The sequence below is a fragment of the Balaenoptera acutorostrata genome, chromosome 4 (assembly GCF_949987535.1).
Source record: "Balaenoptera acutorostrata chromosome 4, mBalAcu1.1, whole genome shotgun sequence".
In the NCBI taxonomy this organism is placed as follows: Eukaryota; Metazoa; Chordata; class Mammalia; order Artiodactyla; family Balaenopteridae; genus Balaenoptera; species Balaenoptera acutorostrata.
In genome coordinates, this window is record NC_080067.1 from 139,344,978 (window position 1) to 139,360,053 (window position 15,076).

The 15,076-nt window shown below is 50.8% G+C and overlaps 1 protein-coding gene across 2 annotated transcripts in view; it reads right to left on the bottom strand.

Annotated features, from left to right (window-relative positions):
- Nucleotides 1-483: 483 nt before the first annotated feature.
- URB1 (URB1 ribosome biogenesis homolog) overlaps nucleotides 484-15,076 on the bottom strand; it is a 67,385-nt gene continuing 52,792 nt past the window's right edge. The window contains exons 31-39 of one of the 2 annotated variants that reach the window (XM_057545466.1): nucleotides 10,554-10,714; nucleotides 9,994-10,105; nucleotides 8,161-8,267; nucleotides 7,499-7,639; nucleotides 6,413-6,522; nucleotides 4,831-5,028; nucleotides 3,400-3,641; nucleotides 2,301-2,870; nucleotides 484-1,250 (exon numbers count right to left, since the gene is read on the bottom strand). In XM_057545466.1, the coding sequence (XP_057401449.1) occupies nucleotides 1,069-1,250; nucleotides 2,301-2,870; nucleotides 3,400-3,641; nucleotides 4,831-5,028; nucleotides 6,413-6,522; nucleotides 7,499-7,639; nucleotides 8,161-8,267; nucleotides 9,994-10,105; nucleotides 10,554-10,714 (1,823 nt within the window). In that variant the 3' untranslated portion in view covers nucleotides 484-1,068. Of the gene's footprint in view, nucleotides 1,251-2,300; nucleotides 2,871-3,399; nucleotides 3,642-4,830; nucleotides 5,029-6,412; nucleotides 6,523-7,498; nucleotides 7,643-8,160; nucleotides 8,268-9,993; nucleotides 10,106-10,553; nucleotides 10,715-15,076 lie in introns of both variants that reach the window. The other variant, XM_057545465.1, reaches the window with a different exon arrangement.

The following is a 15,076-nucleotide window of genomic DNA, read 5'->3' on the forward strand; positions in this document are numbered from 1 at the left end:
CTCCTTGTTTTCTAGACGATGAGCCCCACTTGTGGGAAGGGGACAAATGCACAGAAGTATTACTCTTGTCTTGGTAGAAATCTTAAGTCATTAAAAAAAACCAGAGAAGAGTCTAAACAACACTGGAAGGAGACAAAAGTGTAAATGTTTAAGCTGAAACCAAGCCATTGCCAGTGCTATAAACATCACGTGGGCAAACAAACAGCGACCTCCCAGGTGGCAGACAGGGAATGCCGTGTGCTGACGTGGCACGAGGGCCCAGCAGACCACGTGCAGAGCTTTAAATGATCAGGACCAGATTTCATCTGGGAAACCCATGAAACTTCATATTCAACGTTCGTCAGCTACAATATAAATTAATGTAGTGAATCTTAAAAGTCAAATCCTGACCTCTGAAATGCAGGTCTCTGTAGAATAAAAATAGCCTGTGATTAAATCAATTAAACAAAACACAAAAACCTAACAAAAATAGACATTTATTAACAAGTTATAAAATTCTAAATCCCCCTTTGAAACAGAATTTTTAAAAATATAGGCTGTCTTTCCAAAGCAGAAGTCAAAACAATTTTATACTTTAAGGATTTAGTGTAACATCCTTTTTATTTACTAAAATAATTTAACACAACACGGGCAGGGCTTATTTATTCAAAAAGTTACACAAAGCTTTGTTTTAAAGCCTTAAGGCAAACTTTAAACATCTCTCTTCTTGCTCTTCTGTCTGATGTATCTCTGGACACTTCAGCTTTAAAGTCCATGAATCCCTTAAGCACACAGAAGTGCCACTTCGATTTGTGGTATTTCTTTGAGGAACAATGAGCCCCTAAGAGGAAAGGTCTTCGCTGACTGGGGCTCACGGCCTGAAGGTCCCCAAGCCCACTGTAACCGTGACCGCTTTGCACACGTGGTCCCTTGAGCTTATTATTTATCAGTCAGTTTAAATGAAGCCAACTTTTCCCATCGGGACGCCTGGTCAATATTCAGAGCTTGTCATCTCGCAGGCCTCCCATGGAAACCCTTGACTCAACCTGACTCCTAGAGCCTGGAGCCGGAAGCGCCACCCGCAGGGGGTTAAGTGTCAGGGATCGCGGCCGCGATGTCCTTGCAGAGCCTGACGACGGCCTCCTCGTCACCACCTTCCATGTCCTCCGAGGCGTCGAGGACCATCTGGACGTGGGTCAGGAGGGTGTCTGGCCGCTGGGCCCCCAGCCAGACGTCCTTAATGTACAGAGACACCAGGAACGCAGCAGTGGCTGAGGACAGGGACAAGGCCATCAGAACGCAATCCGGTCGGTCGGAAGACAAGTCACCCGCCCACATGCCCGGGGCCCGGGGCTCTGCGAAGCCCCAGATGGCAGTGAGCGTGCACTGCCGTAAATTAATTCCGCCTTCGCTTGACTTCTAGGTTAACCTTTCTTGTTCATTTAAAAATTATCTTTTCACGTGATGAATGAATGTGTGTGAAATGTATAAAAAAAAGTACTACAAGTCAAGCCTCTTCCTTGGTGCTGACCACCCAGGCCAAGAACCACAACCGCAGTTTGGGAGGAGCGGCCCGGAGTCACTTCCCATCATCCCCTCAGTGGCACGGGAGAGAAGGTTTACAGGCCCAGACTCAGGTCCCCGACTGCGGCCACAGGAGAGGGCAGGGCACCCCGGCTACCAGGTGAGCTCACCTGCCGCGCTGTGGGCCCGCCCCCTTCCCTCTCCCCCTCGTGTCCCTCATCCCTCAGTGCAGGGTCCACCCTCCCGGACGGAGGAGCCGCCTGCACGTGGTCAGAGCCTCCCTGCTGTCCTCCTACAGCCTTTGCTGTTCCCTCGTCTGTGCAGTCACACCTTTATTAAGAACCTGCTAAGCGCCAAGCACATAAATTGCGTGACTTGTGTGTTTGTGTGCGCACATGTGTGTGCTCTTGTGCACATGTGTGCTCGAGTGCACACACACACACACACACACACACCTGGCCACGACATGAAACATAACTCTTCATGTGGGTAATAACGGTAGAAACTTAGGGGAGCCACTGCTCTGCAGGAGAGCGTCCCGGGGGGACACGAGGTTGTGACGAGAGCCTCTTTCTCCACTGTAAGCAAAACCATCACTAAAGGTTCCTTTCACCTGAAGGCAAAGGCAGAGACCTCCTCTCCCCCTACACTCAGGGCCCCGTGGCCCTCTCCCCGACCCCAGAACCGTGGTGAGGGGCCCCCAAAGGCTTACGACAGGCCCCAAGGAACAGGAGGTGCCCCCCACCCCAGGCCCCCTCCCGCATTTCTTCAGCCTCCGACCTGAGCACCAGCCTTACCTCGCGTGGCCGCATCCCCCGCGTTCAGAGAAGAGAGGTGGACGGCCTCGAGCATCGGCCAGTAGGGGCTCCCCGCGGGGCCGCGGGCCGCAACCAGCTGCAGCATGACGGCGTTGAAGAGGCCGGCCGCACTCTGCTCGGGCCCCGCCAGGCCCTCGGCGCCGCAGAACCGGCTGTACAGCCTGAACACGCCGCTCGCCACAGCGCTGTCCTGAAGGAGGTCGGCCACGACCGCCGGCCGCGGCAAGATGCGGCTCCTGAGCCAGCCCAGGAGGCCCGCCGTCTCCGCCCAGCCGAGCGGGCTCGCGGCCACGGAGCGCAGCACCCAGCCGGCCACCAGGGCGGTGACGGCGCCCACGGGGCCTGGGCCTTCGCTCTCAGGTTCGGGGTCAGGAAAAGCGGGCCCCCAGTGGGTCAGGATGGACCTCAGGAGGCTCCTGCACGCCTCCAAGGTAGACGCCGGCAGCTCGGGGTCCACCGCCTCCTCGGCCTCCCCGGGTCTCCGCTTCCGGCCCCGGGGGCCTCTGGCTCGGGCTGGCCCAACTGGCTTGTTCTTATCCTTGAGCATTTCTGTCTCAGACACACACACACACACACACACACACATGCACACACACACACGCGCGCGCACACACACACACACCACACAGACACACAGGCACACACACACACCACACCCCCCCCACCACACACACACGCACACAGACATGCGCACATACACACCACACAGACACACACACACACACACACAGAGAAAAGAGAAAAGGCGGTGAGACTGGTGTCCCGCCCACCCCCAAACACACACACAGACGCAGATGGTGGGGCGGCCCGCGGGCTGTGCTCTCCCGGGATGCGTCCCCACGCTTGGAGCACAGTGAGTGCTCAGTGCTTCCCTGTGACCCGTCGTTACTGTTAGCGTAGCAGCCGAGCGCTGGTTAGCGGCAGAGCTGGAACTCAAAGCCGGCCCCCACCTCCCTCCCGGGCTACGAAGGCGGATGGGCCCTGTCTCTAAGCTGCAGACGTGCCGCTCAGGGACGGTAAGACGCCGGCTGCTCCGCGGGGCAGCGAGCACAGCTTGGGGGGCGGGTCCGACACTCACTCAGCAGCTCCCCGACTTGGCATCTCTCCGCAGCTGCTCTCAGGTCCTCCTGGAGCCTGACGTCTCTCTCGACGAGGCTCCACTGGTGCAGGAGGACGAGGGCATCCCTGGTGGACAGCACAGTCTCGTTCACGGTGAAGCGGTTCATGTCCCTGAAGGCCTGCAGCACGGCGGCCCGGTACCTCAGCACGGAGTCGAGCGCCCCGAAGAAGCTGGTGAACTGGGTGGGGGCCAAGGCGGGCCTGCGGGAGCCAACGCCATGGACTGAGCCAGGGCCGCCTCCTCGCCCAGCGGCCCAGGACCTCGTCCTGCAGCTCAGCACACCGTCCACCCGCAGCCCGGGAGACCCTTTACTACAGACAAGAGCGTGGAGCCCAGCGCACAGCGCGGGAAACAGGGAGCCCCTCCAGGGGAGGCAGAACGGGGACCGGAGTCTGAGCTCCACCCTGGAGGCACAGAAAGCGCTCTGGAAACCGGGAGAGCTGGGCAGAGCCTGCGGTGAGGGCGCCAGCGGCCACGCTGAACAGCTCCAGGACCGCCAGCTCCTCTCCGTCTCAGGAACTCTCAGCCTCGAGGGAAAAGGCTCGGCAAAGCCCGGGGCCAGCACCACCCACGGCCAAACCTGACGGTGGGCACTGCGGGGACGCACACCCCTCCGAGTTCTAAGGAATTTAAAATTCAAAACCATCTGCCTTCCACAATTTTAACATTAATACGATCAGTATTCTGAATAACAATCGGTTCTCAGAGACCAATGTGTCTTTGGACAACCCCAAAATAAGAAACGGGCGCTCTGGCATGAATCCAACAATTGAATTCCGAACAACAGAAAACCAAATGCCCTGTTCTTTATCAAGACAGTTTCATTCTGAGATGACAGTCCATTTGCTATCGATCCTCTGGTTTCAATCAGCATACCCCTGTTCCCAAATCAGAAATCTGAGGGCACACAGTGTATTTTCTCTAACACAGTAGAATCTGAGAAGAACTGAGCTCTCCTGAGGAAACCAGGAGTGTAATTCCAAGGGGAAAATACTGAAATTTTCAAGGAAATTCATGGATCAGGGAGCCCGTAGGCTAATGAAGGTGGAGGCGAGTTTGGGAACAGCTTAACTTTCCTAGGCTTAGATCATGGAAAATACGTTCTTTCTATAAAACATTTTGAGTGCTTGAATCCAAAAGTCCAATAGATGGTTTGCCTGCTAAAAATGATCTGGCATGACAGGCTTTAGGTTTTTCGAGTGTGCTAAGTTCTCACGGTCTTGAAAGGAACCTCCTGAAGTTGACGTGGAAAGAGGAGCAGCTGAAGTAGGTTTCCTGACGTCACCGAAGGGATGGCAGCCCCGGCCCAGAGCCTACCTGTGGAGCCGTGACTAAGGGGGGGCCGACAGGTGACCTCCAAGGGGTCATGGCCAGTGGGGAGGGGCTTACCTCAGGTGCTTCGTGAGCACAAGGAGAACGTAGAGGAACTCGTCGACCAAGTGCAGGGCGAGCAGCTTCGGGGGCTCCTGGGACCCAGGCTTGCAAGGAGGCTGCTGCCCTGCCTCCACGCCTCTGTCCCCCAGGGTGGTCACCCACAGCGTGTGCAGCAGGGAGATGAGGCTGGAGAGCAGCTGAGTCTCCAGGAACCTGCAACCAAATGTGGGCAAGTCCACTGTCTGTCACACCCTCTCCTCCCAGTGACATCTCCTGGAGGGGGTGGGCGGCAACCATGGAAGAGCCTGCGACGGTGGTGACCATCCCAAGTGGCAGACTTCTCCCCTCTCCCCCAACCATTCTATCCTCGCACCTCCCGCTGCAGCCCCCAAAGAGGGGGACACAGCATCTAAGTGAACACAGGATGTCTGCTACAGAAATGCAGCTCCAACCCAGGGCGAGGCCCCAACCCTCCTTTCTAGCCAGCCAACCACCTCAGTCCCCACTAAGGGACATTCTGGAGCCGCTGTGGCACCGTAAGAAGAGCCTTCCCGCCCACGAGAACAACCCAACCCTAAAGCATAAAGGTAACAGCCAGGAACAGATAATCAGCCAATGCTGCCTTGAGATATAAGACATTACTTTCTTTCAGAGAAAAATCTTTTAATTCTTTTTAAAAAATGCACAAAAGGAAAAAAAAAATGCATGGAAGAGCCTGGATATCCCCAGGCTTATCATCATAGGTAGCTGTTTGAAAGAAAGATCCCTGCCACCAAGGGCTGTCTGCTGAGACAAGGTCTTCATCTTTTCACACAGCCTCAAACTTAGGAGAGTGTTAGGAATCAAAACCGATCGCACTATGGACTGAACTGTGTCCCCCGCCCCATTCAGATGGCTGAAGCCCTAACCCCAACGGGACTATATTTGGAGGTGGGGCCTTGGGGAAGCCATTAGGTTTAGAAGTCATGAGGATGGAGCCCCCACGATGGGATTGATGTCCTGTAAGAAGAGAAAGAGACCAGAGCTCTCTCATTCTCTCCCTGGTCATGTGAGGACTCGCCAAACCCAACCATGCTGGCCCCCTGATCTCGGACTTCCAGCCTCCAGAAGGCGAGAAAATGAAACTGTCGTTTGAGCCACCCGGTGACAGCAGCCCCAGTAACAAGATAAACACCCACTCCAGCGCTCCACGCCACTCCGGCACCGGCTCTTCGCCGAGCACCTTGACCCTGGGCGGGAGTGGAGTGCGAACCCACATGACCGCACGAGCGTTCCTGAAACAGGAGCTCCCTGTTTCTGCCTCAGGAAGGGCAGAGACCTTGAAACCTCGGGTGGGGGACCCCACTCCAGGGGAGGAGCCTGGACCTGGCACAAGAGACGGAAAGGTGGTGCAGAGGATGCTGTTTCGGGAACAGATTCTCCAGGACACTTCCAGCGGACACGAGAGACGGCACGAGGCGCCACGGTCTCCGCGTCACCTCCTTCTGCTTGACGCACAGCACACACAGTCTCTTGCTCTCTCTCACACACACACACACACACACACAGACAGACACACACACAGACACACACACACACACACAGACACGGTGCTTACTTGCTCTCCAGGATGTGTAGGATCCACGTTAAGAGGCTGTAATCCCGCAGGATCTCATAGGCAGATTTGGCATCCCGGGCAGCATTCTGCAGAATTTCCAAAATCCAATTCTGCAAACCCAAAACAAAAAGTTACTCTTCAGTGGGAAAACCTGACTGACTTGATCCAGGGGACACTTTGAAAAATAGAATGGTATGTTCCAATTACAGGCGGTAGCTGCACGTGACGTCTGCTAAGTCTATAAGAGTGGTGGCCATGTGGGACCACCATTCCCCACAATGACAGCCAGAGGACACAGACGGCCACAGCGAGCTCGGGCCCGGGGACGCCCACCCACTAATCTGTCACAAGCAGAGACACAGCATGGAAGCCACACGGCCCACATCTGGGGCAGCCTGAGTCGGGAGGAGGGCGGACCCATTTCTAGCCCAGCCATGAACTGCTGGCGGCTCATCCATTGCCTTGATTTGACCACCTGGAGAGGACAGAAAGCTGGGACTCCTGCTGGAACTGTTAACTGGGTGCTTTAGAGTTCTCAGGTGCTGAAGAAAATAGAAATCTACCGTACTCGAATTTGGTTTATTCAGACTCACTCCTATTTACCCACATTTTACATGATACCAGAAGCAGAAGCTGACCGGGCTAGAAGTTAACCAAAATACTGATGAATTCTCCTAGTTACGTCTCACGCGACGTAAGCTCCGGCTCCAGGGGCAGAGCTAATGGGCAGACTCCCTCGTCAGCTGTGAGGCAGGCAGTCTCGACTCCCGACTCATTTTCCCAGCCGAGTTTTGATACCCTGCGGCTTCTGTGCACCATGAGACAAGCTGGTGGCTCGGGCGTGTCTCCAAGCACCTCAGTCACTCATGGGGTGACGTTGTTTCTAGAGCTCTCAGCCGTTCCAGAGCTACCCGGGTACTCATCGCCTCCCTCCCTCTCCACGGGCCCTGCCCCCCGGCCACGGCCCCGGAAGCTAATGGAGAATCGGGAGGCCAGGCTGGGCAAGACTCCATGGGGACTTGACCGGCAGATGGAACCCCGAGCAAGGGCCCCGGCCTCAGCCCCCCAGGAGCGCTGGCCGCCGACCTGGGCCACGTCGTCGCAGAGCGGGCTGCTGAAGAAGGACAGGACGATGTGAAGGACGCCCCGCCGGGCGCAGAGCTTGTAGCAGTACTTGTCCCGCATCCCCTGGCGCAGAAGCCCGAACATCCACTCCCGCTCCGTCTTCTGCTGTAACCCAAGCAACCAGGAAACTATCGTTAAATAAGTGAAGGCTTTTCCCCTTGAAAACTCTTCAAACGCCGGTACTTTCAACTGGGGGCAAAGGATGCAGCACGGCTACCCCCACCCTCCGTTTCTGGGTAGGTTATTAAAAATCCTCCATCTCCTCTCTGCTTCCGTTTCTCCAGGTCAGGAATAAGGCACCAGGTCAAGTTTACACAGTGAACTGTGCTAGCTCACAGGGGGTGTTCTGTAAAAGCACATTAGTATTCAACCCAGTGATTCACCAAGAAAACACAACGAGGATGCCATGACTCGAGGCCTCTGGAGTAGTCTGTGAGGTCTGAGAAGCCACCCAAGAATCAAGGTGTGGAATGGGAAGCGTTTCCACACACAGGCCCGCCTGGCCCCAGCTCCACCGCAGCCCGTGCTCTGTAGCTGACAGTCTCCTCGGGGAAACGTCAGCGCAGTGGCGGAGCATCCCATTTAGGAGTCTTTCCAGGACCCCGAGGACCTCAGAGCATTACCTCGAAGTCCGAGCTGTAGAAGAACTGGTAGAAGCCTGGAACTTTGTTCATGTTCAGGTACTCGTGGGACAGCAGGAACTTGTTGACCTTCAAATACATGTGCTCCTCTGTGAACGCAAGCAGTCAGTCACTCACCGTAGCGCCAACAGGACACCCGTGGCCGGCTGGAGTAGGGGAGCAGGGCCCTGGGGGTGGTCACACATAAATCCCTGCCCCCTCGGGGCTTTCCAATCCTTATCCAGGTTATTAGTTCTCAAGAATTAAAACGCAGTTAAGACACCTTAGTTCTACACAGCGTACGGGCTTCTCTCGCGGCCCAGGAACCACGTGAGGATGTCCAGTCCTTCGGAGACGTCACCCCTCCCCAGGCATCAGCCCACTGCCTAAACTCTAATCAGCTGGTGGGGAGAGTGGGGCCTGGCCACACGTCAGACAGCACAGGGCTAACACCCAGCCCATCGGCCTCCCACTGAGCTAACTGCCACAGCAAAGGGGGCTCACACGTGCCCTGAGTCACTTGGCTCTCGAATGCAATGGGGCCGACACCTCGTCCCCTGGTCCCAACCCTGGACCACTGATGCTGCCCTGTGCGCCAACCCCGATATGAGGTCTGATGTGGGGCAGCTTGCCTGGGGGGCACAGACTGGATGGGAGGCCAAGACCATCCACCGTGACCTCTGCTGGGGTATTTTCACAGAAGAGTTTGTTTCTTTGGAGTCTAAATGGCTAATTACCTTCTTTCCTCCCATAATTTCTAAGGTAAAGAAAAAACCATGTAATAAAAATGATACGGGGGGACTTCCCTGGTGGCACAGTGGTTTAAGAATCCGCCTGCCAACGCAGGGGACACAGGTTCGAGCCCTGGTCCGGGAAGATCCCACATGCCGCGGAGCAACTAAGCCCATGCGCCGCAACTACTGAGCCTGCGCTCTAGAGCCCGTGAGCCACAACTACTGAGCCTGAGCTCTAGAGCCCGTGAGCCACAACTACTGAAGCCCCCGCACCTAGAGCCCGTGCTCTGCAACAAGAGAAGCCACAACAATGAGAAGCCCTCGCACAGCAATGAAGAGTAGCCCCCGCTAGCCACAACTAGAAAAAGCCCACGCGCAGCAACAAAGACCCAACGTGGCCCAAAAAAAAGATACGGAGCAGATGAAAATCAAATCTGAATTCTAACAGCAACTTGACTACAGATTGACCGTGGGGCCTTGAACAAGCTATTTAACCTTGGGGGCCCCAGCTGGGAGGCTGTTTCCTCATCTAAAAACAACCATGTTACCTCCGAAGAACCCTGTGGTCCCTAACGTTATCAACATTCTATGACTTTTCACTAATTACCAAAAAAAAAAAAGGTCCTACGATAGACTGACTTGTGCTCACACTACCTCGGCAGTGCCCTGCTGCGAGGAACAAAGCAGAGCTGTGTTCCATGCCCTGGGCGACACCTGCACTGGGACCCACAGGCCGCTTGTCCTCTAGCTGGTGAGCTACACTGACGCTGACCCCCGAGCTCAGAGCGGCAGCTGCCAGCATGGATGGGCCTCCGTGTCAGGTCCCCCTAAGTGCTCACGTAGGGATCCGTGACGCCCTCGAGCAGTCCCTTTGGTGGGAGCTGTGACCTGCTTTTACCACAGCTTTATACCCCTACAGGCAAATACGAATACATAATCTTCCCCCATCATACACACTCTGCTGTGCCTTGCGCGTGTGACCCTGATCCGTCTCCCTCACATGTGCGGTGGGCTGGTTATGCCTGCGGGATGAACGCCTCCAAGTGGCCTCGCTCAGCCTCAAAATTTCCACCTCACCCCAACCTGATTCTGTCAGTGGCACCTGGTCTCAAAATTTGCAAGGCTGCTTTGGCGATGAAGAGAGTCAAGGTGAAGGTGAGTCTCATGTTCTTAGTTCGGATGCCGTTCCGGACTACGTCCAACAGGTACAGCACCTTCAAACCAGGAAAAAGGGGGAAAACAAAAAAAAGAGAGAATCTGCAGAACGGCTGTAATCAGCCTTACCTTGTACAGCCTAAACCACGGCTTCGCAGACTGGCCGGCTCCTCACACCCCAGGGACCACCCAAGGTGACGCCTGTCCCCACCACCTCAGGGCACAGTTTCCGAGGCTCTGTGTGTCCTGGGTGACAGCTGCCGTCACCCCTGAGTTCAACAGAAATTAGAACTGCTCTGCCCACCATGACACAAGAAGACCACTTGTAAGGGGAGACCTCTCTCCATCTCCCGGGGCTGAAGACCCGAAACAGCCTCAGGCATCACCCCCACTCCCCCAGCAGGGGACAGACTTTGTCCTGTATCAGTCTCCCGGCAACACCTCCGATCTCCTTAGGAAATCCTTCCACCAGGCCGGGCGGAGAGCCGTCCCCTCAGCCCCGCTCACCTGGGGCTGCTCCCGGAAGCGTGCCCCCTCCAGCTGTGAGTAGTAGGCTGCCAGCACGGAGTAGGCCGCGGCTCGCATCGGGGGGTCGTAGCTGCTGAGGGCTGTGACAGTTAGGCCCAGAGCATTTGAATCCACAAATTTCCGACAATCCACCACAAATTCTGAGGGAAATAAAATACAGCATTAACTACACACACACACACACACACACACACACACACGCTATGATTCCGTGATGCTTGTGCAACACAGAGAATTCCATTTGCTCTTGCATCTTACCACCATCAGCTATGTGTGCGTGCTAGGTACAAGAAATGCAAGTCTTCCTCCTGCTCCCCTTAACTTCTGCTAAAGCCGGATAAAAGACTATCTCCCCTTCCATGGCAATAATCACATGCTTTCAGTTTCTAAGATGCTTGTAAATCCCAAGAATCCCAGGAATCTTTCATTACTTCTCACAAATACCCAGTGAGCCAGAGATCAGAGGTGACATTCAGACCCACCACTGAGATCCCAGCATGCGGAGGCCTGGGGGACACAACCAGAGGGTCAGCAGAGAAAGCCGGCTCTCGGGTCTACCCTGTTCAGCCCTCGGCCTCTGAGTTCCTACCTACAAACACGGCCAAGGAAAATACGTAAGGCGGTGATGCTGGGAGATACAGCCAATGCGAACTGGTCTGAGCTGGCATATAGATTTTACGAAGGATTAACTTATATCCACTCTGCAACCCTAGTTCTTTCTTCAAACAAATGACAGAAATCTCACAGAAGAGCGGCTCACCAAGCCTGAACAAAAGCTACAGCCCAGAGCTTGCTGGCTGATATTCTCTCATCACCTGTGAGGCCCTGAAAAACTCACATTACTCCAGGAGAGGATGTGATGGGAGAGAAGGTCAGATACATGAGGGGACCCACTTGATCACACCTGCAATTCAGGACACTTCAAATCCTCTTTAACAAAAACCCAGGCCTTTTTACAATATAAACACTGTCAAGAAAAACCTCAGAACAGGGATAGGTCACCTGGGGAGGGTGAGATGAATTGGGAGATTAGGTTTGACATACATACATTGTAAATCAACTATACTTCAATAAAACAAACAAAAAACCAAACAAACAAAAAGAAAAATGCACTAGATGGGCTGATCAGCAGATTAGACATCGAAGAAAAAAAGAACAGTGAACCTGAAGACAGCAACAGATCTAACCAAACTGAAACACAGAGAGAAAAAAGAACTTTAAAAACATGAGCATCAGTGAGCTGTGGGACAATTTCAAGCAGGCTAATACATGTATAACTAGAGTCCCTAAAAATGAAGAAATAATGGCCAAAACTTTTCCAAATTTGACAAAACCACAAACCTACAAGCCCAAGAAGCTCAATGAACACCCCAAACACAAAAAATATAAAGAAAATTACACCCAAGCTTATCATAATCCAATTGCTTGAAACTAGTGATTAAAAAAATCTTAAAAGTGGTCAAAAAACATAGAGCGGAACAAAGATAAGAACACTGTTTGTCAGAAACAATGCAATCCAGAATCAAGGTGGCAACATCTTTAAAGTACAATAAGAAAAAAACCTGTCAACCGAGAATTTCCTACCCCATGAAAATCTTTCAAAAGTTAAGACTAAAAGCTGAAAGAATTGATCACCAACAGCCTTGAACTATAAGAATTCTTAAAAGTATTTTGAGGAGAAGGAAAATGATAGAAGATGGAAATCTGGATCTACACAAAGGAATGAAGAGAACAAGGAATGATAACTATGGGGTAAACAAAATATTTAAATCCCTTTAAAAGGTTAATTGACAGTCTGAAGCCAAAACAACCACATATTGTAGGCTTTTTAACATTTATCAATAGATGGAAAATGTATGATAATTATAACGCAAAGCCAGGAGGGGAGAGATATATACTATTGTAAGGTGCTTCTACTATCCACGAAGTGGTATAATCTCACTTGAAAGTAAACCACAATAAATTGAAGACGTATACCATAAACCCTAAAGCAACCAACACACACATGCACACAAAAACACATATACACACACACACACACACACACACACGTACATATGCTGACAAGCACACACACAAATTATAGTTAAAAGCCAAAATAGAAAATAAAGCGGAATCAGATCGATAATCACATTAAATGTAAATGGTGTATACATTCCAATTAAAAGGCAGAGATGGTCAGATTGGATATAAAAACAAAACCCAAGTATACGCTGTCCACAAGAAACCACTTTTAACCTCAAGATGCAGATTTTAAGTAAAAGGATGGAGTGGTGATCATTTTGAAATGTAGAGAAATAGGTAATCAGCAGGAGGTAGGAGGAGGGAAAATGGATGAAGGCGGTCAAAAGGCACAAACTTCCAATTATAAGATAAATAAGTACGAGGGATGTAATGTACAACATGGTAAATATAACTAACACTGCCGTATGTTGTATATGAAAGTTGTTAAGAGAGTAAATGCTGAGTTCTCATCACAAGGAAAAAAAATTTTTATATTTCTTTAATTTTATATGTATATGAGATGATGGATGTCCAGTAAACTTACTGTTGTAATCATTGCATGATGTATGTTAAGTCAAATCACTATGTATGCCAATGATATCTTAAACTTATACAGTGCTGTATGCCAATTATATCTCAATAAAACTGGAAGGGAAAAAAAAGTAAAAGGATGGAAAAAGAATAATTAGAAGACTCTTGGGCTCTAACAGCTTATGGACTAAATTTTCTCGTTTCTAACAAGTGACTACTTTTGATGGGAGGGGGAAAAAATTCCAAATGCTTTACAAAGCATCAAACTCAGGGATAAAATTATATTGTTTTGGAAAAGATGAGATACGTTTAAGATACACCTACATACCTACATAACAAACACACATAAATGGAATAAATCTGGAAAAGAGAACACTCTAAACATTTACTATTACACTCACTAAAAATAGCTAGTACTTAGCAGGGATATTTTTAGTAATCACTGACACTCTCTAAGACAAAAGGATTTTCCACGTGCCCATGAGGAAAAGTCAATTTCATGTTCTGTGGTCATCTCTGTTATTCTCCGGAAGTCTTGGCTTTGTAACGTGTATGGAAAAGAGCTGCCCTTGAGTGTTGAAAACATAATAGGCTATCAAAAAATAGTTATAAATACCATTCTCTTTGTTTTAAGAACCTCATAAATAGAAATTCGGCCTTGTGATAACAGATTTTCAAACCAAAATGGCTTAACCAGGACAATTATCAAGGATTAAGAGAAAAAGCACCCCACGTTTTACGGGCTTTGGCGGCAGTGCAGCTGTGCTGCCGGAGCATGAAGAGCTGTTCGTCACGCCTCCTCTCACAACATCTCCTGGAGGCGGCCTGGCCAGGGAGGCTCGTCACAGGGAGGGGTCCGTGGAGCCTGTGTCCAGTGGTCTGGTGAGAACCGCACACGGGCCTCCCTGTTCTGTGAGCTAGGAGCCAAAGAGTTCAGCCCGGTTCTCTTGAGGACAAGAATTTGCTGTGGAAAAAGCATTTGTCACTGCCATTGCTAACAGCCTTGGCTGGCCCTGCTTTTCAGCCAAGGACTCAAAGAAAAGAAGCAGTAAGGTTAAGAAAACAGGTTCCATTTTCAGAAAAGGGTTGACATGGAGCAGTGAGACTAGTTTCTCTGAAGCCTGGCCACCACACATACAAACTAATCACACACCCAATTTACGACTGCAGAATGTTTAGCAATACTTGGACCCAGGTGCCACTGCAGGAAGTAAAAACATGCTGTGGAGAACTTCTGCTACACACAGCATGGATGAAATCTCACATATATAATGTGGATAAATGAAGCTGATACAAAGAATATAAAGTGTTTAATGCCATTTACATAAAGTTCAAATACAGGACACTGGTCCCTACTGGGGAGGAAGGGGCCTGAGGAGGAGCTGCCGATTATGTTCTGTTCCTATCTGGCCGGTGGTTTCACCAGAACTTGAGCCATACATACATGATTTGCACTGGTTTCTATACATCACACTTCAATAAAAGTTTACTTAAAACATTGTTCATGTTTAGCTATCCACCAGGGCAACAGTAAATGGAATAGTAACTTTTTAAAAAATAATAAAACGAGGAAAAAGATTCGTGTCTTAATTCAACCACAGTAAACCTTTGGCCATTATGCTGTTCACAGATTTCTGTTCTGTTCAACTTATCATTTTACTGCTAGGAATTTTCCTCTCCTGTTGAACTGGTATACTTCCTTTTATCAGATGATGAAATTTGTTTAAAATATTATGCTTCCATTTTTTTTTGTTCTGGATTATAAGTAGCCCAGAGAAAAATTTAATGAACCTAGTTTTTCTTGGTTTGCTTGTTTGTTTTGCATATCTATTTCCCTATCCACTTATATGCTTTTTAAAATTTTCTACTTCACCGTGAATGATTTTGGTGTAACCAGTATTTTAAGCTACTGCAAATCCTTTCTGGGTAGACACGCTCTGCAAATTTTTCTACCTGTATTATACCAA